Source organism: Podarcis melisellensis (genome assembly GCF_964234715.1).
Source record: "Podarcis melisellensis genome assembly, chromosome: 7".
In the NCBI taxonomy this organism is placed as follows: domain Eukaryota; kingdom Metazoa; phylum Chordata; class Lepidosauria; order Squamata; family Lacertidae; genus Podarcis; species Podarcis melisellensis.
The window spans coordinates 67,819,605-67,843,235 of record NC_138539.1 but is presented as its reverse complement, the minus strand read 5'-3'; the positions used below and the strand labels follow the sequence as shown (position 1 = coordinate 67,843,235).

The 23,631-nt window shown below is 47.4% G+C and overlaps 2 protein-coding genes and 1 long non-coding RNA gene across 4 annotated transcripts in view; 1 reads left to right on the top strand and 2 right to left on the bottom strand.

Moving 5' to 3' along the window:
• The window catches only part of DROSHA (drosha ribonuclease III), an 81,413-nt gene extending 72,833 nt beyond the window's left edge, over nt 1-8,580 (bottom strand). The window contains exons 1-6 of one of the 2 annotated variants that reach the window (XM_081918154.1): nt 8,491-8,580; nt 6,496-7,379; nt 4,293-4,385; nt 3,178-3,403; nt 1,491-1,632; nt 247-398 (exon numbers count right to left, since the gene is read on the bottom strand). In XM_081918154.1, the coding sequence (XP_081774280.1) occupies nt 247-398; nt 1,491-1,632; nt 3,178-3,403; nt 4,293-4,385; nt 6,496-7,370 (1,488 nt within the window). In that variant the 5' untranslated portion in view covers nt 7,371-7,379; nt 8,491-8,580. The remainder of the gene's footprint in view (nt 1-246; nt 399-1,490; nt 1,633-3,177; nt 3,404-4,292; nt 4,386-6,495; nt 7,380-8,490) is intronic. The other variant, XM_081918155.1, reaches the window with a different exon arrangement.
• A 288-nt stretch (nt 8,581-8,868) lies between these two features.
• On the top strand, nt 8,869-21,583 carry LOC309373760 (UPF0489 protein C5orf22 homolog). Its single transcript, XM_081918259.1, has 9 exons — nt 8,869-9,115; nt 10,427-10,572; nt 11,221-11,370; nt 12,224-12,662; nt 15,230-15,292; nt 16,249-16,370; nt 18,389-18,455; nt 19,305-19,444; nt 20,618-21,583. Exons 1-9 carry the CDS (start codon nt 9,014-9,016, stop codon nt 20,757-20,759), a joined length of 1,371 nt encoding a protein of 456 aa, XP_081774385.1. The 5' UTR covers nt 8,869-9,013; the 3' UTR covers nt 20,760-21,583.
• The window catches only part of LOC309373836, a 265,180-nt gene continuing 254,625 nt past the window's right edge, over nt 13,077-23,631 (bottom strand). Inside the window, exons 2-3 of the long non-coding RNA XR_014170221.1 lie at nt 21,412-22,465; nt 13,077-13,127 (exon numbers count right to left, since the gene is read on the bottom strand). This is a non-coding gene — a long non-coding RNA (uncharacterized lncRNA). The remainder of the gene's footprint in view (nt 13,128-21,411; nt 22,466-23,631) is intronic.

Genomic DNA, 23,631 nt, shown 5'->3' with positions numbered 1-23,631 from the left:
CTTCCCTGGCGAGAGCATTCCACAGATGGGGAGCCACTGCAGAGAAGGCCCCGTTCTTGAGTTGCCACCCCCTGGACCTCTCAAGGAGGAGGCACACAAAGAAGGGCCTTAGAAGATGATCTCAGGATCCAGGTGGGTTCATATGAAAAGAGGTGTCCTTGAGGTATTGCGGTCCTGATTTTAAGTCATCAGCTGCATAGCCGCGACGCAAATGTTTAAAACTGAGCTTTTTTTGGCATGTACTACCTGTCCGGGGTCGTTGTACCACAGCTCCTCATGCAGCCGGTCTGGGTGAGCCTTCTTCCGCTTAATTTCAGCGATGACGTCAAACACCTCCGAATCCGAACTGCTGGAGCAGCTGTCGTCATCCGAGTCGCACTCCGAGTCGCTGGAACTCCCTGCGTTCCCAAGAAAACGTGACACCAACCTGCCCTTTCCAATCTCCCACAAAACTGCGCATTCACCTCTGACCTGAGACTGGAGCGGCGAATGCCCCAGGGGCACGGCAAAGGGCAAAGTTTCTCTACTTCTTCCTGGCAACACCTCAAGAGTACAGAGTGCTGGTCACTGGCATGCAAGATATAATTTTCTAACTAACCCCGCTTCTTCCCCAAAATCAAGCTTTTTCTTCAGGCACACGAGTTTCATCTCAGAGGGGGCTTTCACAGAGAAGAGAACAACGGTGGCACATAAAAAGGGAAGGTTAGGCCACAGGAGAAACAGATCAAGGGCACTTTGCCTATGCCTCATCTTAGAAGACAGTGGTGCATGAAAAGGATCAGGATAGTGGCAGGGAATCTTTCAAGGGACAAATGGCATTTATAATAAATATAATAATAATTTTTTTATACCCTGCCCTTCCTGGTTCAGAAAACTGGGCTCAGGGTGGCTAACAACAAATTTAAAACCATTAATTGATGCAACAACAAAAATAGCATAAAATACAGTATAAAACGTGAATAACAATAAATTCAGAATTCAAAAATCAATTTAGGGGGGAAATCCATCCAATAAACATTAGGTGATCACCAGGGCTAGCTGGCTAAATTGGACGTATTTGGGCCAGCGAGGAGACCAGGGGAGAATTAGCTGTGGGATCCCAGAGCGGGTAAAATTCATAAAAAGGGGAGGGGGAGGGAAGGAAGGGAAATAAAAGATCAGGCTAAGTTAAAATTGAAAGAATGGCAGAATAGCTCTGTCTTACAGGACCTGCGGAAGAAAGTTGAATCCTGCAGGGCCCTGGTCTCATGGGACAGAGCTTTCCACCAGGTCGGAGCCAACACTGAGAAGGCCCTGGCCCAGGTGGAGAATAATCTGACTTCCTTAGGTCCCGGGACCTCTAAACTGTGATTATTCATAGACCTTAAGGTCCTCTGCGGGGCATATTTGAGGGCCAGATTTGGCCATTGGGCCTCCAGTAGCTGATCCCTCCTGGAAAGTGGCAAGCATTTATTTCTGGGGTGTGTCGCGTGGGTCAGAGCAGTCCTTACCGACATCCTCATCCAGTTTGGTCTTGGGGGGCTCCCAGGGGGGCCTGGCAGCTTTGGCTTTGGCTTGCCGCTTGCCCAGCTCTTCCTCAAACTTCTCATATAAATCTCGGAGTCGGCTCGTTCCGACGACAGTGGAATCGCCCTTGCCATTGCAACCAAACAAAAATGAAAAAGATTTCAGAAATCAGGAACAGGTAGGTAGGTAGGTGTTGGTCTGCCGTAGTCGAAACAAAATTTAAAAAATCCTTCCAGTAGCACCTTAAAGACCAACTAAGTTTGTTACTGGTATGAGCGTTCGTGTGCATGCACACTTCTTCAGATACCAAATCAGAAAGATGAACATTTTAACAAGGAATGGGGGAAATTATAACTTAGCTTAAAGACCATTGTAAACAGTTAAAATCGTTAGTAGGATTGTGTAATAGTTATATGGGGTTGCTCGTGCGTAAGTTGCCGCCACTCCTGGCTAGGTAGCCTAGTTAAACCTTTCCTGGCTGGACAGCCCTTCACTTCGTGGCTGTTCAGTCGCTAGCAGAATCCGTCAGTGGGCGTTTCTTGAACTTCTTCCAGCAAAGAAGTTCTTTGACACCAAGTCTACGCCTACTTTCCCTGCGCGGAAGTCTTCTGCGCACGGTGGGTGTGGGTAGCGGAGGACCTGCGCTCTCCCCGCTGGTCTCCGGCGAAGAGTCCTGGAGCCCTCTCTCCGATTCCCCCATCTGCCCCCCCTTTATCCCTGGTGTTACGCTGATTTCCTTCCCCAGCCGATGAGTTCCCTCTCTCCCTGCTTGGCCCTTCTCCAGCATCGCTTGGGAGCCCTGCCTCCACTTCTGGCTCCGATGTCAGTTCCCTGACAGATTAGAATATCACTTGTAGTTTAAGGTTGAATTCCAGACATAATGGAAGAGGTAAACGATTTGGAATCACATTCACCCGGTGCTATACCAGCTGCACTGGCTCCTGGTGGAGTACAGGATCAGGTTTAAGGTGCTGGTTTTAACCTTTAAAGCCCTATACGGCCTAGGACCCTGGTACCTACGGGACCACCTCTCCTGATATTTCCTACAGAGGAACTTACGGTCTTCAAACAAAAACATCTTGGAGGTCCCAGGCCACAGAGAGGTTAGGCTGGCCTCAACCAGAGCCAGGGCTTTTTCGGCTGTGGCTATGATCTGGTGGAGCGCTGTGTCAGAAGAGACTAGGTCCCTGCGGGACTTGACATCTTTCTGAAGGGCCTGCAAGACAGAGCTGTTCCACCAGGCCTTTGGCCAGGGCACAGCCTGACTCCCTCCTTTGGCAATCTTCACAGAACTCTAGCCCAATGGTTGCCATCAATTTGATTTGAATTAATTTTATAATGAAATGATTTTAGAATGTTGTATGATTTTACTGTTGTTAGCCGCCCTGAGCCTGGCTTTGGCTGGGGAGGGCGGGATATAAATTTAAAAAATATATTATTATTATTATTACGCAATTTGGGGCAATTTCCCCCAGGCACTACATGATGCAGGAAACCAACTCCTTCCCCCTAGAAGGGTCTTACAAGGCGAAAGGAGGGAGGAGGAGAACTTCATTAAGTGATCTTGGGATAGCTCAGTCGGTAGAGCATGAGACTTTTAATCTCAAGAGTTTGAGCCCCACCTTGAGCCCCACCTGGTCCCTTCCAACTCTAAACAGTTCCTCAACGTACCACTTGATCCATGGGGTCGTTTGAGTAGTAGCTTTCCGAGTGGGTGCAGCGGACCCACACAGGCTTCAGCAGGTCCTCGTCATCTTCCTCATTCTTTTCGACGACGGCTTCATCCGGCTCTTTGTCTTTAATGGAAGTATAGCTCTTCTCCCTGCTGGCGTTTTCTGACCACCTATCCCGGTCGTCTTCCCAGCGAGTTCTCTTCCGGTCTTGACCAGGAGACTGACTGCACAAGAAGACAAGGGAATAAACAATTCATCTTGGCCAGCGAGGCTGGGCTCAATTGGTACATGTGGATGAGAAGGAGAGATACTCATCAAAAGGTTGCTGCAGCTCATGCATGAGGTCGTGCTGAAAACTGGCTTCGTATCTGGAATGTAAGTTGTTTTTATATGCAATAACGGCAGCAAGAATATTATTGGCACAAAAATGGAAGCAAGAAGAATTACCAACGAAAGAAGAATGGAGGATGAAATTAATGGACTGCGCAGAACTAGATAAACTAACAGGAAGGATTCGTAATCAGCGGGACCAGAAATTCACAGAAGACTGGAGTAAATTTACAGATTATATGAAAAGTATTTGTGATGATCAGACTACGTTTGTAGGCTTGAAAGAAGTTTTGTGAGGAGAATTATTGGAACTATTGCAAAAAGGGATTAGGGGGAGGATGGTTAGCTAAGATAATTAAAGGCAATATGAATCTAAGAAATGCATAAAAAAGTGGTTAAAACAGTGAATCATCAGAGGCGCTGATGGAAGTCCAAAAAAAGATTGTATAAGTGGTGAGGTTTTGTGGTATGCTTTATAATTTATATGTTAAAACTAATAAAAATTATTTTAAAAAGAAAAAAGAAAACTGGCTTCGTATCCACTCAAATTTTGTCTTACCTTCTCTTCATACCATCCCCCAGGTTGGAAGGCGCAGTCCATCACAGGGTTTCTCAAACTTGGGTCTCCAGCTGTCATTGAACTACAGCTCCCATCATCGTTGACCGCTGGTCCTGCTAGCTAGGGATGATGGGAGTTGTAGTTCAACAGCAGCTGGGAACCAGAGTCTGAGAAACGCCGGCCTAACAGCAGCTACCCAACGATAATCTACTCCCTAGTCTTACCTTCCTGTCCTCTTGTGATCCTTTCTGTAAGATCTCTCGGTGGATGGCGATCGCCGGCTGTCGCGGTGCCTGTGTCTTTCTCGTTGTCGTTCCCTTTAAAGAATTAAAGAAGATTTGAGCCACTGCCCTCAACGAGAGTAAATTCTAGTTCCAAAACAATAGAACCAGAAAGCTGAATAAACTGCCAAGAGCCCAGAGAGTCATTACGGAAGAGGAAGGAAGTGCCGCCATATTCTCTACCGTGTGGTTGCGGTCAGAGGACAATATTGCCGCTGCCAGGCCAGGAGGAACCAGGTGACCTGCCTAGCCAATAGGGTTCCATCTGCTCTTATAAACCTGACTCTGGCTTAGGTTTTCAGTCTCAGCATTCGTAACTCAAGTATAGGCTCAGCTACTCTGCCCATCTCTGAGCTCAGATTTCCCCCCCAGACTGCCCGCTGGGACGTATCTGGTTAGTGGTGTTCTCCAAGAATCAGTTGAATAACAAATAGTGGCTTCTTTCTTTATTCTGGCTATTTTCTCCATGAAAATAAAATATTATAACAACAGCAATAACAACAACAACAACAATAATGGGGCAAGATAGAAAGTACATCAGCAAATGTTATGCAACAAATCTTCCTCTCCTGCTACATTTTCTCCAGAAAACAATGTTCTCAATTATTTCTCTCAACTCATCATTTTTTTAAAAAAAATATCAATGAAAGAATTTTACAAGAAGCAACCATCAACGCATTCTGACTCAGACAAGGTCAGGCCAATTCAAGGCATTTTGCTGCCCGAGGCAAAGGGCAAGTTGAGGAGGCCTCCTCAGTCTGTTTAATAGTAGGGCTGGCCCTGGACAAGTGATGTTTATAATGAAGCAAGCTGAAAAGTGGTATTATTTCTCAAGCCATTTCTTTATAATTGAAACCTTTTCAATAAAAATATTAAGACCAAAAGAACGCTGTAGCTCACTTTTAGTCAAGTGATGCTACATATGGCACAAAATTCTGGCTAAGCATTTTATATTCAACAGCCAAAATCATGGTAGCTAGAAGCAGGTCTTTTTTCACCGAAACTGAGTTCCATTAACTCTTTGGTGTGTTCCGGGACCTCTTTGTAGCGTACCAGCCGCCGTGTAGCAACTGCATGCCGTTCAGGCGGAGAAGCATTCTCCCCGCCCCCCCCCCAAAAAAGTGTTGTTTCCCCCCTAAAACAACTTTGGCTCCCCCATAAAAAAGGTCAACAACTTAGGGTTGTCTGTCAAAAAAAAAGGGGGAGTTCCCGCACCTCTTTTTGTAGAAAAAAGCAGTGGCCGGAAGCATGACTATTATTATTTTTTTCTAAAGGGAAGGCAACCTTTTGACTTCCGATTTCCAACCAAATAATACACCAGTTGGACTGCATAATACATACAAACCATGAGTAAACCAGGCATGTCCAAAATCCTTTTGGGGGGCCTAATTTGCCCCCCCCCCAGCCTAACGCCTAACCCTAACAAAAGCTCAATAAGTTCAATCCTGAAAAAACCTCAACAACAACTTTGGTCGGCCCTCACGCACATTCACTTCATTAAATCTGGCCCTCTTTGAAAAAAAGTTTGGGCACCCCTGCTATAGAGAGACAACTCTTCTTGCTCATGAGAATAATTTTTGGGGCCCTTCTCTATATGCACATGAGAGGGGTGTGCCGGAAGTGAATGTTGGGACTTTGTGAAATTAAGTGGTTTTTAGCAGTAATGCTATAAAGGAGCATGTGAAAATGGATTGTTAACAGACGAGAAAATAAAGTTATAATATATTAAGATAAAGGATTAAGATAAAAACAAAGAGGGAAAGGATTTGCTGAATTAACCAACTGAACTGGAATACAAAAAGGGAGGTGTGAGGAGGTCAGGGAAACAAGTAAATGAAGGATAAATTATGGAAAGATGGATTTATTTTTTAATTGTTTTTATTTTTTCTGTATTTTGTTTTTTTTTTGTTTGCTTCTCTTTTCTACCTTTTTCTTACTTTTGTAACTTTTTTTGAAATTTCAATAAATATCATTTAAAAAAAAAGAATGTTGGGACTTTGACGGGGAAGCCTTGGGTGCAATTTCGGCTAAGCAACAAAGCTCGGCGCGCAACTGCAGGCCAACTGTTTCCCGTCGAAATAATTGCCTCCACGGCCGAACACACCCTACCAAACCTGGCCTCCTGGCAAGTGTCCAACTGGCTGACCTGTACCATTCATAACTTCTGTGACGGGGGGGCGTCCGCCCCCTGACGTAATCCGACCGGTGCCGACTGCTTTCTTGCCGCCGCCTATCGGGGCTCCTCCCTCGATCCCGCCGATCGCCGTGATTGGTGGAGCGGTGCCTCTCCCCGTGCCCGTGGTCCCGGTGGCGATGCTCCTCATAGTGTTTACTTCGCTCCGGAGACCTGCGCTCAGGCTGGGACTTCTCGATCGGATACTGACCAGGGTTCCGGAAACTGCCGCTGTTGTTGTTGTTGCTGCCGCTGCTGTTAGCGTTGTTGCCGCCACCGCCCTGGTAAGAGTTTGCATTGTGTGGGTAGCTGTTGAAATTCGGAGGGGGGAACGACTGCTGCGAGTAGGAAGGGGAGTACATAGGCTGGTAATTAACCGGCTGAGGCATAATCGGAGGCGGCATAGGATGTGGAACCGATGGAGGAGGCATCATATAAGGAAACGTGTTTTGTCCCGCCACGCCAGTCGAAACAGAAGGATTTCCAGGATTGGGGGCAGGGGGCGGAGTCGGGGGAAAGCAAGGAGGGAGAGGGAAGGTCTGCTTGACCTGGTGGCCTGCGAAAGGCGGTCTCAGGGGACACTGGGAGATGGTGTTCTGCGGCGATGGGGGCATGGGCGGCGGGTATGGGACAAAATCGGGCCTGGAAGGCATGTAGCTCGTGGTGGGAGGGCTTGCGTAAGCCGCCGTGGTCACCGTCGGCTGGTCGTACTGATACTGAGCTGAAGGCTGCTGCTGAGGGTGGAGCTGCCTCAAATTCTGGGGGCGGAAAGTCGGAGTCGAAGTTCGCGCGGCGGCGGCTCCTCCTCGGGTTCGGGGGCAGCCCCCTCGCCCGGAATGGAAAGACATTTTCTATCTCTGAAAAGAAACCAAAAAGGGAAATTAAAAGACTGTGCACCACTGATGTGCCAAAGAATTCTCGCCATGGTGCCATCATTGCGCGTCAACTTCCCAGGGAAGGGCTTTTCATTCCCAGTTATTTCAGATAAATTTAAAATAATAATAATAATAATAATAATTTATTATTTGTACCCCACCCATCTGGCTGGGTTTCCCTAGCCACTCTGAGAGGCTTCCAACAAAGATTAAGAATGCATTAAAATGTCACATATTAAAAACTTCCCTAAACAGGGCTGCCTTCAGATGTCTTCTAAAAGTCTGGTAGGTGTTTATCTCTTTGACATCTGATGGGAGGGCTTTTACTTTACTTTATTTATTTATACGGCTATTAGCCCACAGGGCGGGCGCCACTACTGAGAAGGCCCTCTGCCTGGTTCCCTGTAGCTTTGCTTCTCGCAGTGAGGGAACCGCCAGAAGGCCCTCGCCGCTGGACCTCAGCATCCGGGCAGAATAATGAGGGTGGAGACGCTCCTTCGGGTATACTGGGCCGAGGCCGTTTAGGGCTTTAAAGGTCAGCACCAACACTTTGAATTGTGCTCAGAAACGTCCTGGGAGCCAATGTAGGTCTTTCAAGACAGGTGTTATGTGGTCTCGGAGGCCGCCCCCAGTCACCAGTCTAGCTGCCACATTCTGGATTAGTTGTAGTTTACGGGTCACCCCCATGCACGTCTGAATGTGCTTCTGGCCTCAAGCCGCAGCAGGGGAGGGGATGAGCAGGACCAAAATCCTTAACTATGAGCCAAGCGGCTCTATCCCTAAAGCATTCCAGGGAGAAAGAAAAGAAATCAGTCTATGAAATGCATGGGTCGCCTCTTTCCAAGCAGAAAGCAGGTAGACCGCAGCCGAGATCCGAGAGCACCGCATATCCATCAGGGGCGCAGCCAGGTTTTTTTGGGGGGGGGAAGGTGCTGGCCTTTTGTTGCGCGGGGAGGGTAGAACCTCCGTTAGCTATGTATTTTTAATGACTTTTATTGATTTAGGGGAGCTGCCTCGCTCTACCGCCGCCCCCCGTTTGACTCCGCCCCTGATATGCATGTCTCTTCTTTGCAAACAAAAGCGTGAGACTTACCTGGAAATAGTCGCTTCCTCGCTCCAAGACTTCAGGCACCGGCTGAGCAGCCCAGATCTAGACGGGTGGGGGGAAATTGTGGCAAACCACGCGCACCGGAAGAGAAAAGTTAAGAGGAGGAGCAAAAGTGAAGCCGGAAAGGCTGTTTCGCGGAGATGCCTGCAGGAGACCAGGGGAGGAAACACGGCTGGTTTGGGACGCGGTGGGTGGTCCCGTGCACGGACTGGCGAGAGCATCCCGGAGATTTTTCCCGGCCGGTCGACGCTCTCGCTATCGGAGTTGCTTGCGACGCCGGTGGACTCTGCTCCTCCTCCCTTTCCCGCCATGCTCGCGCGTGTCACGTCGAGATGTGTCCCCCCCGCCCCGCGCGCGCGCTCTCCCTCTCGCTTTGGAACGCCGCGGTCGCCAGAGTTCGGCCTTTGGAACGTCGCGCCTGCCGGAGTTCGGAGGCCCGAACGTTGCGAAAGTGTCCGCGTTCGCTTTCGGAATCCTGCGCGCCTGAACGTTCGGTGCCGCTCAAGCAATGAGCAGCGACAGCGGGGCTGCGGAGCGCAGCAGCGGGACCGCCGGACTCCTCCGGGCGTACGCGGCGCTGCCTGTCTGGGTGGTGGAGGATCACCACGAGGTAAGCGGTCAGCGGGCGAAAGGGGAAATCCGATGCGTAGCTTTCACTGCTGGTGGTGCGATTTGAAGAGGCGCGCTTGATCGGGGAGAGTCAAGGGCGTTTCCCCGTCCGAAAAATCAGCTAACAAAATACATAGCAAACAGGTTCTGCCCCCCCCCAGGCCTGCCCCCCAACAAAAATATTGGCTACACCCATGCCGTCCCGTAAAGTCCGTATAGTTAAAGCTATGGTTTTCCCAGTACTGTAGTGATGTATGGAAGTGAGAGCTGGACCATAAAGAAGGCTGATCGGCGAAGAAGTGATGCTTTTGAATTATGGTGCTGGAGGAGACTCTTGAGAGTCCCATGGACTGCAAGAAGATCAAACCTATCCATTCTGAAGGAAATCAGCCATGAGTGCTCACTGGAAGGACAGATCGTGAAGCTGAGACTCCAATACTTTGGCCACCTCATGAGAAGAGAAGACTCCCTGGAAAAGACTGTTGGGAAAGGTGGAGGGCACAAGGAGAAGGGGACGACAGAGGATGAGATGGTTGGACAGTGTTCTCGAAGCTACCAGCATGGGTTTGACCAAGCTGCGGGAGGCAGTGGAAGACAGGAGTGCCTGGCGAGCTCTGGTCCATGGGGTCACGAAGAGTCGGACACGACTAAACAACAACAAATGCTGTCCCGCGTGTAAGTTTTTGGTCCATCTAGCTACCTGTACTGACAGCCAAGCTCTACGTGGAGACAATCCTGCGTGCCTGGGGTTGAACAATCCTGCATGCACTACACATGCTTCGCTATGGAGTCCATAGAATCACAGGATGGTAGAGTTGGAAGGGACCATGAGGTCATGGAGTCCAGCTCACTACAGTGCAGTAAATCTCAACACACAGGACCCCATCCAGTGTGAAACCATACCTGACCCTGCTTAGCTTTGTAAATGAGTTAACGGTTCTATTGCAGAGACTATCCCCATAGGGCCCTTTTTGCCCCTACAGCAATCCTAACCATTAGGTCCATTGGTTCTCGTCAACAGGTCTGGTGCTGGGGCAACCCAGTCAGATTGGTGGCATGTAAATAATAAAATTATTGTGGCTGTTCTCAGTGCAATGCCAGCCTTACCTAGCAATAAGAGCTGTTAAACTTGTGGAAAATGCCTTTTGAGTAATGCTGTGGTTGCCATAAAGGCAAATGAGATAGCCACAAGTTCCAGCTATCCTTTTTTTAAAAAAAGAAAGCCAAATAGAATTTTCTGCACACTTGCTGAACTACAGCGTCTGGGTGTTTTGCAATAACTCTGCAGATGCTTTTATTCCTGTTTTTCTAGGTTCTCCCTTTCATCTACCGAGCCATCGGTTCAAAGCATCTTCCTGCCAGTGACATCTGCTTTGTCCATTTGGATTCTCATCCCGACCTCCTTATACCCGTGAACATGCCTGCAGATACAGTGTTCGATAAAGAATCTCTGTTCAGGTAGGATCGCACAATCCATCTCCTTGAGAAGGTGCGGTTTTCATTTTGCATGGGAGCTGTAGTGTTGTCGAGCTGCTTTCTGAACTTTGGGGTGCTTTCTTCTTGGTTGGGCAGGAAATACAGCATGAGAACAAGCTCACCCAGTGAGCATGGCGGCTGAGAGAGGAGGAGAAGGGAAGTCATTGGATATTTTAAAGTTTGAAAAATGTTTATTTCGAAATGTAAAATTGAAAGCGTAATAAAAATTATATACCGTAATTTTTGCTCTATAAGACTCACCTTTTCCCTCCTAAAAAGTAAGGGGAAATGTGTGTGCGTCTTATGGAGCGAATGCAGGCTGCACAGCTATTCCAGAAGCCAGAACAGCAAGAGGGATTGCTGCTTTCACTGCGTAGTGATCCCTCTTGCTGTTCTGGCTTCTGAGATTCAGAATATTTTTTTTCTTGTTTTTCTCCTCCAAAAACTAGGTGTGTCTTATGGTCTGGTGCGTCTTATAGAGCGAAAAATACAGTATGTAAAAAGAAAGCATTCTAAGTAATGTTCACTTCTTAACACAGGCTGTGTCTCACCTTTATTACAATGGCATTTGTACTTGACCTTTTCAAAGAGCAGCAGCTTTCTCAGTCCATCTTTCTCCCCCTCTTGCAGTGAGCTAAGCATTGAAAACTGGATTATGCCTGCCGTCTATGCTGGGCACTTTTCGCACGTCCTGTGGCTGCACCCGCCTTGGGCTCAGCAAATTGAAGAAGGCACCCATCGTTTCTTAGTAGGTAAAGACACCTCCACGACAACCATAAGGTAACTATTGCCGGCGCTTCTCTAAAGCTGTGTGAGATACAGAGGCTGTTGTTATGTGGTTCCATCTTAACGGTCTCGCGTTAGAGCCAGTGACAGGCAGATCCGCACTCTGATTTGGTTGCAAGAAGTTTGGAAGTCAGGGAGCTGGGAGCTGGCTGGGGGCCGACTGAGCTTCATGGGGCAGTGCCCCATTTGCCCCACCAGATCAGTCTCCACTGCTGGTATGGAATTATAGAATTATTATAGAATTGGCAGGGATGTGGGAATCTCTGCACACGGTCTCCCATCCAATTTGAAAGCATACCGGACCCTGCTTATCTTTGCAAATGTGCCAGCAGTTTATTGCTGTGCCATTGGGAAGGTTATGCATGGAAATAATTTCATTCTCTTGGGCACATTCCAGACCCGTTTGGCTACTTTTTATTATTATTGTTTCACTTGTTTATTGAATTCCATTTATGAATTGCTTCCTATGAAACATCTTGAAGCAATTTCACAGTACAGTGGTACCTCAGGTTACGTACGCTTCAGGTTACAGACTCCGCTAACCCAGAAATAGTGCTTCAGGTTAAGAACTTTGCTTCAGGATGAGAACAGAAATCGTGCTCCGGCGGCGTGGCGGCAGCAGGAGGCCCCATTAGCTAAAGTGGTGCTTCAGGTTAAGAACAGTTTCAGGTTAAGTACGGACCTCCGGAACGAATTAAGTACTTAACCCGAGGTACCACTGTATTTTGGCTACTTTGGGAGAGGGAACGCTAGCATACGTGAGGCCCCCTCAGTCTGTTCCAGCAAAGTATTTTTCGCATTCTTGCATCCTCATCCTTGCTAAGAATCACTGTCGTCGCTATTCCAGGGTTACTTGCCCAGACGATTACTTCCTTTCCGACGGTCTGTACGTCCCTGCCGGCCAGCTAGAAGGCGAGAAGTCTTTGCAGCTCAGTGTCTGCCTCGTGGATCCTTTGGAAACCGCCGGCACCCGGGAGGAAAGCCGAACTGTGCCTTCTGCTAAGAAGCTCAAGTTGAGCGGGGGCGATGCAGCCTCAGCAGCCTCTTCCTCGAAGGACGTTCCTCCCCTCACCCACAGCTACGCAGGCGAAGAGGCTGGGGGATTTGAAAACAAAACCCCTGTGCGGGAGACAACAGACAGCCTCCGGGGTCTAAAGCATGGCCACCCAGTGCCAGAGCTCCTTGAAGACATCCTCCAAGCGATACAGAAGGGCTCTGCTTATGTTCTCGATATTGACTTGGATTTTTTTTCCGTCAAGAACCCTTTCAAAGAAATGTACACGCAGGTAAAACTACCAGGCTGCAGCCTTTGGTCAATTAACCTTGTTAGAACAATGGAGGAGATACCTTTAAAAGCACCCAGTGTTCAATTATGGTTCCCTCTTATTTTTGCTGGGATGCAGGTGGCGCTGTGGGTTAAACCACAGAGCCTAGGACTCACTGATCAGATCAGAAGGTCGGCGGTTCGAATCCCCGCGACGGGGTGAGCTCCCGTCGCTCGGTCCCTGCTCCTGCCAACCTAGCAGTTCAAAAGAACGTCAAAGTGCAAGTAGATAAATAGGTACCGCTCCGGTGGGAAGATAAAAGGCATTTCCGTGCGCTGCTCTGGTTTACCAGAAGCAGCTTAGTCATGCTGGCCACATGACACGGAAGCTGTACGCCGGCTCCCTCGGCCAATGAAGCGAGATGAGCGCCGCAGCCCCAGAGTCGGCCACGACTGGACCTAATGGTCAGGGGTACTTTACTTTTACCTTATTTTTGCTGCTCAGGTGCCACTAATTGTGGGGGCAAAGCAGTATGCAAGAGGGGCAGGTTGGCAAACTCTGGGAAAGTCCTGAACATCAGCAGAAGGGGGAGGGGGGAAAGGTAACCCCCAAAACACCCTCCTGAAGTGTGTTCGGGGGTCAAGGCAGACCTGACCACCGAGGGGGCAACAGTAGAGTATTTTGGATGGGCTTTGTCTGCAGGTCTTCCTCCGCCTTCGCCAGTACAGGGGGCGGGCAAGTTACCTCTTTCTTCCAGGAGAAAGAGACATCCCACTCACCTGCTCCCCCCCCAAAAAAAAGATGGAGCGGTCCTTGCAGATGGAGCCTGACAGGTTTCATTCGCAGGGCTTCCTCTAGTGAAACGGAGCCCCCCAATCGCTTCTGGCTTGCAGGATGGGGGCTCCTTTAAACTTATCTGTTCCAGGGTCCGCAGATGCCTGCCCCTCAACAGAGACATAGGGCTTGCTCTGATGGGGTCGGGAGAGAGAGCTGCAGCAGTTTCTCCCCACGCCCCATGGGTTGGGCCAAGGCAGTTTGCTTCAACATTGTGCTGTATCGCCGGATTGCGAGGTTTAACTGGTGATGCATCGCGACTTCAAAAGCCGAACGTCAACCAACCCTTGTCTCTTGCTTATTGGCTCCTCTCCTCAGCCGTCATGGTACCTTGGTTCTCGAACTTAATCCTTTCCGGGAGTCCTTTTGACTCCTGATACTGTTCAAAAACCAAGGCGCAGCTTCCGATTGGCTGCAGGAGCTTCCTGCATTCAAGCGGAAGCTGCATCGGAAGTTTGGCTTCCGAAAAACGTTCACAAACCAGAGCACTTGCTTCCAGGTTTGCGGCGTTTGGGAGCCAAAATGTTCGAGTCGCAAGGCGTTTGAGAATCAAAATACGACTATATATACCGCATTTTTTGCTCTATAAGACTCACTTTTTCCCTCCTAAAAAGTAAGGGGAAATGTGTGTGCGTCTTATGGAGCGAGTGCAGGCTGCGTAGCTATCCCAGAAGCCAGAACAGCAAGAGGGATTGCTGTTTTCACTGCACAGCGATCCCTCTTGCTCTTCTGGCTTCTGAGATTCAGAATATTTTTTCCCTTGTTTTCCTCCTCCAAAAACTAGGTGCGTCTTATGGTCTGGTGCATCTTATAGAGTGAAAAATGCGGTAATTTAGAACCTAGAGTGGGTGGGGTTAAAGCTAAGGACAGTGGGATGGTCTGGATGAGACCAAAAGATGCTTCCCTCCCTCACAGTTTACAGTATTGTAACAATTCCTGCACTGCAGGGAGTTGGACGAGATCCTCCTCAGGGTCGCTTCTAACTCATGATTCAATGAATGCTCAGATAAGACTCCTGGAAAAAGGTAAAGGACCCCTGGGCGGTTAAGTCCAGTCAAATTTGACTGGGGTGCAGCACTTTTCAGGCTGAGTGAGCCAGCATTCGTCCATGGACAGCTTTCCAGGTCATGTGGCCAGCATAGCTAAACCACTTTTGGTACATTGGGACACCGTGACGGAAACCAGAGCGCACGGAAATGCCGTTTACCTTCCCACCACAGCAATACCTACTTATCTACTTGCACCAGCATGCTTTTGAACTGCTAGGTTGGCAGGAGCAGGGAGTGAGCAATGGGAGCTCACCCCGTCACGGGGATTCGAACCGCCGACCTTCTGATTGGCCAGCCCAAGAGGCTTGGTGGTTTAAACCACAGCTCCTGGAAAGGCATGGGTGAACTGGCAGGCGAAATACAGCCAGGAAGAAAAACAAGCAGAAAATAGATAATGTTGTTTGAAAGGCTAGATCTCATCTCGTTTGTACCATATGTAGAGATTTGTAGCATTAGTCGCTTAAAGAAATCCTTAGTAACACGCTGTCCTAATATTCACTTGATATCTGGGAAGCAGACGTTAGCCAAAAGAATTTCACTTGCTTGATTGTTGTGCTTTTTCTTCGGGACGTAGAAATGTTTAAGGTGTGAAAGGAAGGTGCTAAAGGCAAAACCGCTCTTCACATTACAGCAATAACAGCAGAATGGTGCTATGAATAATCCCCTCGCTCTTGTTCCCCCCCCCTCCTTTCCTTTTTTAAATAGGAGGAGTACAAGATCTTACAAGAATTGTACAGTTTTAAGAAGCCTAACAGCAACTTGTCAGAGGTATGGGCCAGCGATAGCTCAGTGGGTACAGACTTTGAATCCCAGGGTTGTGGGTTTGAGCAAGATTCCTACATTGCAGGCAGTTGGACTAAATCAGCCTTTCTCAACTTGTGGGTTGAACTACAACTCCCATCACCCATATCAAAGGCCAGAACTCAGGGATGATGGGAGTTGTAGTCCAACAATGTCTGGGGACCCACAGGTTGAGAACTGCTGAACTACATGAACCTCATGTTCCCTTCCAGTTCTATCATTCTGTGATTCTATGTATGGTTCCATCCAATGCATTTAAGGAGGAGGAGGGGTGAAAGGCAATTTGTATCGTTTTACTTCAGATTATAAACTGCGTGTTTGAGAAAGACAGGAGGGGAAAATACTTGGCAAACTCAGACTGCGATTATGCCAAGCTGACGGCTGTGAAGCGGGGCCTATGAAACGTTTTCCTCGCAAAATGTTTATTCAGTTTTCACACAGTTTAGCCGCGGCTGTGAATTTAATCTGCCAAAGTCCGTTTGCCAAGGGGAAACAGATAAAGAGGCTCCTTTTTAATTCCCGCACGCGCAAGGCAATTTCTCTCCCGAATTGCTTTGGATTTTGAGGCATTTTTATTTATTTGTGTAAGGTATATGTTCAATTGGGTAGTCGTTTGTTTGAGGGCATTCCCGTTTCAGGAGCATTTATAGGCCACTCATGGCCCCGCCCCTTGATAGTTTAATTTCTGATATAATTTTCAATTTCTGCACCAGGGAAGCCAGTTATCACCTCACCCCTGGCAGGTAGTTGGTAACTAGGGGAGTAATGCTACCCATAAGAAGGTGGCAGAATGCAAGCCAGCATAAATTTACACCAGATCCAAACAAGATTACACTTCGCTGAACCATCAAACTGGCCCTGAAGTTGAGTCGCCAGTGAAGAGTCTCTGTTGCCCAATGTTGTTCTGTTTTTTATATTTAAAGGAGGACTTGCTAGACTGTGTTGAGAATCGCGTCCACCAGCTGGAAGACCTTGAAGCAGCTTTTGCTGACCTGTGCGACGATGACACGGAGGAGAACCTGCAGAGATGGGCTTCGAGTCCTGGGTAAGGGATCTGGAGCGGCAGCTAAGAGAGTTGCTTCCTTTCAGGTTGGCAGATGAATGGAGAGGGTTAAATAAGAACTTTTTTAAGCTGCCAGGACTCCCCCGGTCACAGATCAGAGTTAAAAGATTGGTTGCCAGCCTGAAAAAGGCTCAAAGGACAGTCTGTCCACAAAACATGATAGCTGCCTAGCGGAATAAGATGTTAGGACACAACTTATTAGCCATTTCTACCCCATCTTTTCAGCCAGTTCCGCAAGTCGGCTCACACAGTGAGCAAGGCCCGACGCCACTTAACAGTGAGTAAACCCCATTGAATGCAAGGGGCTTACTTCTGAGTAGGCACAGGGTTGGTGTTCTGCTGGCAGGTTGGGGGAGAATGACTGAGAGGCATTCATTTCCAGAATCAACACAAACGGAAAGAAAAGTCAAGAGTTTTGGCTGGCCGTTGAGTCTATTATAGTGGGCACTAGCTGGGGGAACTTATCTTTGGACATGCAGAGTTCCTACAAGAGACACAGAGAGGTGGTTTGAACCAGTTTTGCTTTTCTGCTCTTACTGGCAACTTGTAGGGCACAGAGACTCTTACATGGGCTTTAAGCTCCCTTTTACTCTTTTGGAATGGAGTAAATAAATACTATCTAGGGACGCAGGTGGCGCTGTGGGTTAAAGCCTCAGCGCCTAGGACTTGCCGATCAAAAGGTCGGCGGTTCGAATCCCTGCGGCGGGGTGTGCTCCCGCTGCTCGGTCCCAGCGCCTGCCAACCTAGCAGTTCGAAAGCACCTCCGGGTGCAAGTAGATAAATAGGGACCGCTTACCAGCGGGAAGGTAAACGGCATTTCCGTGTGCGGCTCTGGCTCGCCAGAGCAGCGATGTCACGCTGGCCACGTGACCCGGAAGTGTCTCCGGACAGCGCTGGCCCCTGGCCTCTTAAGTGAGATGGGCGCACAACCCCAGAGTCTGTCAAGACTGGCCTGTACGGGCAGGGGTACCTTTACCTTTACCTTAAATAAATACTATATATCAGGCCTGTCCAACTGGTCAATCTCGTTCTACCAGTCGATCGCAGGCTGTCTATGGTCGGTCCTGGTGATCTTGAGAGATTGACCACCCCCAAAGGGGGGGGAGGAAGCTCAACAACTCTATTCTCTCCCCCTAAAAAAAAAAAACTTCAACAACCTCAACAACTCTGGTCAATCCAATGGGTAGATCATTTTATAGTGGGAGTAGATTGCAGTCTCTTGTTAGCTGGACACCCCTGTTATATATTGTAACTTATGCATTTTTTGACTGGCTTCAACAACTACCGGTACTTGGCTGAGATTTATCTCTTCCAGGAGTGTTCTTATTGCCTCTTGTGTGCCACCAATCTCTAAGGGAGCTGTGTTACTCTGCTGGTTCTGGGCTGTTTTAAAGCAACCGCAAGCAAACGTGTTGCTGGACCAAGCGATTTATGATATGGAGATCATAAAGCCTTCAGCATGGCGCACCCCACAAAATCTGCTCCAGAGGGAGCCCCAAACCTCCAGAGCTGATCTTTCAGGTGCACCTCGGGAGGTTGGGCTAGAGAGGAAGAGGAAGCTTCATTGCACACAAAGAAGGCAGGAGAGCAGGAGACTCTTAATCTTGGGGTTTGTGCGTTCAAGCCCCACATTGGGCAGAAGATTCCTGCATTGCAGGGGGTTGAACCTGGACTTGACATTCTTGGAGAATGCAATGCTTTTTCGGTAGAAGTAGTTCACATATTCAGTTGCAAGACGTCAGCAGGCACAGCATACAATATGTGCAATTCTAAACAATTTTCCCGCACTTAATTTACATTATTGTGCTTGAGTGATTTTTTGTGTGTGCTGTTGCCTGGTTCTTGACACAGATATACGGGTGAATTCAGCAATAGTTATCCCAGATTCTGGGGGTGGAAATACCCCTGAAATCTAACAACCCTCATTTGCATAATGGCTCATTCTTAGTCTCGTTCCTAACATTTGCAGAATATGATCCATGTGTGTTTTGTTATCACAGGATGAAACTTCTAGTCCAGCTTGTGCATAGTTTGAAAAATCGAATGGAAACACCCGATTATGAAATGGTAAGTCTGTTTTATCAAATTTCAGGGCTGTACTTTGGCCCCATGGAACCAGATAGGGGCCACAACCTGAAAATCTTATCTCAGCTTTTTTGTTTATATTATTGTTGTTGTTGTTGTTGTTAATATCCCTCCCATCTGGCTGGGCTTCCCCAGACACTCTAGGCAGCTTCCAACAAAATATTAAAATACAGTAATGCATCAAACATTAAAAGCTTCCCTAAACAGGGCTGCCTTCAGATGTCTTCTAAAAGTCTGGTAGTAGTTGTTCTCTTTGACATCTGGTGGGAGGGCGTTCCACAGGGCGGGTGCCACTACCGAGAAGGCCCTCTGCCTGGTTCCCTGTAACTTGGCTTCTCGTAGTGAGGGAGCCACCAGAAGGCCCTTGGTGCTGGACCTCAGTGTCCAGGTAGAATGATGGGTGTGGAGACGCTCCTTCAGATATACTGGACTGAGGCCGTTTAGGGCTTTAAAGTTCAGCACCAACACTGAATTGTGTTTCATTCATTCATTAATTGCATTTTTACCCCACACATTTCTCCGCAATGAGCTCAAGGTGGCATATACAGTTCTTCTCCTCCTCCTCATTTAACCCCACACACCAACCCTTCAAGGTAGGTTAAGCTAAGAGGCAGCGACTGGCCCAGTGAGCTTTGTGGCCAAGTGGGGATTTGAACCCTAGTCTCCCAGATCCTAGTCCGACACCCTAACCACTGTACCACACTGGCTGGGCATGCGGCCCCTTTGCCCAAATTAGCAAACCAAGTCTTCTGTTTGCATTGGTATCGGAACTAGTGCCACAGGCCAGCTCAGAAAACTGTGCTGAGCTACTTTGTGCAATCCACTTTTCAGGTCCACCAGGCTGGGCTCACGTGCGATTACTCCGAACTTCCTCACCACATCAGCACGGAGGAAGAAATTGAGAGTCTGGTGCAGGCCGTTGAACGTCTCTTGAGGAACTTGCCAAAGCCCACGCTTGTGACGATAGCCCGGTAAGATATGGTGGGGGTGCTGTTTTGGCCCACTGGAGTAGTTTGCTATTAGAATATTAGTTTGCTATTAGTCCTTTCATACTGCATCACGGTGTGGAACGCTGGTTTGACATCATTTGATAGGAAATGCCTACAGAGGGTGGTAAATACAGCACAAGATATTATGGGCTGCCCCGTGAACCCGCTGGATGAAATAGCAGAAGAACGTTGCCGCAGGAGAGTGAAGAAAATTCTCAGGGATGATTCACACCCTGGCCGGCACTTTCTTGATCTCCTGCAAACCACTCTTCTAAATCTATACAGTGGTACCTCAGGTTACATACGCTTCAAGTTAGAGACTCCGCTAACCCAGAAATAGTATCTCGGGTTAAGAACTGTGCTTCTGGATGAGAACAGAAATCGTGCTCCGGCGGTGTGGCAGCAGCAGGAGGAAGTGGTGCTTCAGGTTAAGAACAGTTTCAGGTTAAGAACGGACCACCAGAATGAATTAAGTACTTAACCCGAGGTACCACTGTACTGTCCTCCTGTTATCAGGAGGGTTCAGGAGAAGGGGGGGCAGTCCCCACCATTCCTCCTCAGCCCAGCCCCCAATATTAATATTATTAATAATAATAATAATAATAATAATAATAATAATAATAAATTTATAGCCTGCCCTCCCCATCCGAAGCTGGGCTCAGAGCAGCTAACAACAGTAAAAATAACACAGTTTACATAAAATCTCAATCAGTTAATTGAAATACATTCTAAAATCAATTCATTCTAAAATCAATTCAGAATCAAATTAATGGCAACCATTGGGCTAGAGTTCTATGAGGATTACAGAAGGAGAGAGGGTCAGACTGTGCCTTGGCCAAAGGCCTGGTGGAACAGCTCTGTCTTGCAGGCCCTGTGGAAAGATGTCAAGTCCCGCAGGGCCCTAGTCACTTGCAATGGTCGTTGGTTCCCAAAAGTGCAATCTTACTGCATGTCCGCCCAGAAGTATGGGCCACAGAGTTGACTGGGGTGCACGCCCAGAAAAGCATGTGTTGGGGTTATGGTCCAAGTCACCTTGGGGAGCAAGGTACATTAGTGCGGGCATTGAAATTCTGGCTTGGAAAAGAGACCGATGAGAATGGGATGATTAAACGACAACATTGTTCCATGCAATCCCTCCTTCTTCTTTTTTTACAGATCTAGTTTGGATGACTACTGCCCCGCAGAACAAGTTCAGCTCATCCAAGAAAAGGTATTGAATGTTCTGCGCCTGGCGTACGGCAACCTGGAAGTTCATTTAGAGTACTTGGAAAATCCCAGTCCCGCTGGAACAGCATGATCGTTTGAGGCAAAAACAACCGAAATAGTCTCTCTCTCTGCGCCATGAAAGCAGACAAAGGATTTCTTGTGAGGTTGGGTTGCGCTTGTGATAATCTCCACGCAGATCGTTTTATTTTGGGTTTTTTCCTCAACGCAATTTTCTGCTGCTATCGATTCTCGCGTTGACACCTTTTGGGTTTGCCTAGAAGAAAAATGACTGGGAAATGGCTCTTCCTATACTCCTGTAGGAATCTCTCCGGACTGAGCCAGCCTAGCATTTGAGGATGAGATTTTGCTTTAACATAGTTGAATTCATTTCCCCAGTCAGTTGTAACCGAAAATACTGCTTCAAGATAAATTGCAGTTTGTTTGGAAGCGGTGACTATCCTGGCTGTGTGCCTCTGTTCCTGTTAGAATAACTTAACATAGTTTCATATTTCTGTCTCATGCTTTTTCAAAGGATCTTGACCTAATCTTCAAGAGGAGGTCCTGTTTTACTCTACGAACAACAGCCCTGTGGTGTAATGTTTGGCTGAAATAATATATTGTCAGAGGACACCCAGTGGAACAGGATTTAAATCCAAATGTCACCCAATGTCTTAAGTGTAACATCCCATCCTCTTTGCCACACTGACACATTCAGGTTTTTTAGCATCTATATTTTCTGGAACCCTAAACATTCATGCTAGGAGGCAAGGCTTTGTACCTAAATATTTTGAGGGCAGGTTGCAAAGTGTGGCAGTAAACTGCTATTATTTGTGGCGAAAATGTGTGGTTTTATTTTAGAAGTGTAAAAGATGCCAATGGGTAAGTGCCTCTTACTTACATTATAGAATATATTTTTTTAAAGAAGTTGCTACTTCTGTGTCATTAATTTATTTGTTTACCACATTTTATAGGCTGCCCAGTAATATTCTCTGGATGGCTTACAGTATCAACAAAAAGTTACAACTACAAAAAAGAACCCAATAACAACACTGAAGTTTTTATTTTATTTTTAACGGGTAAATAAAAAGCCAAGCTGCTGCTCTCTCAGTCTGACAGGCAGATAAGGCTCGTTGGCATCTTTCCTTGACGTCAAAACGACTCCAGCTTTAAGTGCCAGGCGAAGTTGCTGCTGCTGCTTTTCCCCCGCTTCTGCAACTGCTAGATTATATTTCTTGGAGACAGTGATTCTCTCCCAAGCATTCAATAATAATAATAATTTATTATTTATACCCCGCCCATCTGGCTGGGTTTCCCCAGCCACTCTGGGTGGCTTCCAGCAAAAGATTAAAAATAAATCAAAAATTGAAAAATACATGAAAAATACATTATCCATCGTCTTCTAGGAACTTTGGGTCCAGAGATTCTCCAATTGTCAGAGACAGAGCTGGCGCATTAAGATGGATGTTCAGCTTGGAAGAACTCAAAAGCACTTTGTCATCTCTGTAATGAAGGTGTGGTTATGGATTCATAGTCTTCTCATAAACAAGGACCTCCAATGATGGTTGCAGTGTTTGGGTTCATAAGGGGAGAGGTGATCCTTGAGGTTTTGTGGTCCTAAGCCAGATTGGCTCTGGCTCTCCGTGGTTTCAAATGGGAATCTTTCCCAGCCTTGGCTGGAGGCTGAATTTGGGGATTTCTTGTGGAAATCACATACTGTACCTCTGAACCCTTCCTTTGCATGCAAGTCTGGAGGCAGACATCAGGGACTTGCCCACAAAATACTAGTTGCAGCAATACCTGTTTCAGGAGATCAGTCTGTCTTGAGGTCACTTTTCCCCTCCAACTATATTAAAAAGAAAAGAAAATCAGGCGCAAGTATTATTCACCTACAGCGCTGAGGCTACTCCCGTCTCCCTGCTTAGTTGGAAACAGGAGTGGAAAATAACAGTGATGGTCCTTGAGCATTATAGTTTCAGAATGATGGAATTGCAATTCTTTATCGGTTCAGCAGGTGGGGTGCTTTACACAGGTTATCGATTGGCGGAGCGATGAGGTGCTTTGAGAAAGCACCTTTATAACTGCCTTATGTTCTGATTTAAAAGAGATTTGTAAGAACTACGCTGCGACGGAAAGGAACAATCGTCTCCCTCCATTTAGAACACACAAGCTGCGCAAGGAGAACATGGTCCACCACACATGTACATTGCAGACTGTGGATTGTTTGCTAAATATACTTGCCTTCTTTTCTCCTGGGGAAAAAACAGGTTGTGTTGGCAGGCACTTGGGTGAGAGCGTGCATCTGTTTTACTTGGAGATCCAAGTTTTGGCGAGTTAGGAGGCTGGCAAATGACATGTTCACTTTTGCCTTGAAGCTATTAGTTGGTTAAAAACTTGGGAAACGAATAAAAATTATTCGGCATCCATTTTCCGGGATTTCAAAGGCGGAATTGACATCCGCGGGGAATCTCCAAAAGGTGGTGCTTTTTTGTCCTGGATCTTAGGCAAATCAATCAGAAAATTGTGGGGGTTTTGGTGGTTTTTTGAAATATGGCAACCCGAGGAGTACATATTTCTTGCAGAATCTCTGGGAGTGATTGCTTAACGTTTTATTTTTGCAGCCACAGTTTGCAGTGTATATCAAAAGCAAAGAAGAGATGGACTTTACCTGCAGCATTTCCCATATGCATTGATTAAAACCTTAATAGACTACCTTTCAGCCCCATATAAAGGGCCTCTCAGATTGTCAGTGACGGTGATTTTGTGATTTTTAAGATAGCTAGGCTGTTAAGCCCAGCGATTCGCTATAGCCCTTGTCAGGCATTCTGGATGCACAAATAATGAAACAAAAAACAAAAATTGTTTGAAGAAGATGCTGGCTCCTGGCACCCTGCCATACCTTCAGATGGAACAGCTATTTTCTCGCCTTCAGATGGATGTGTAGAATTTGGGGGCTTCCAGAACTG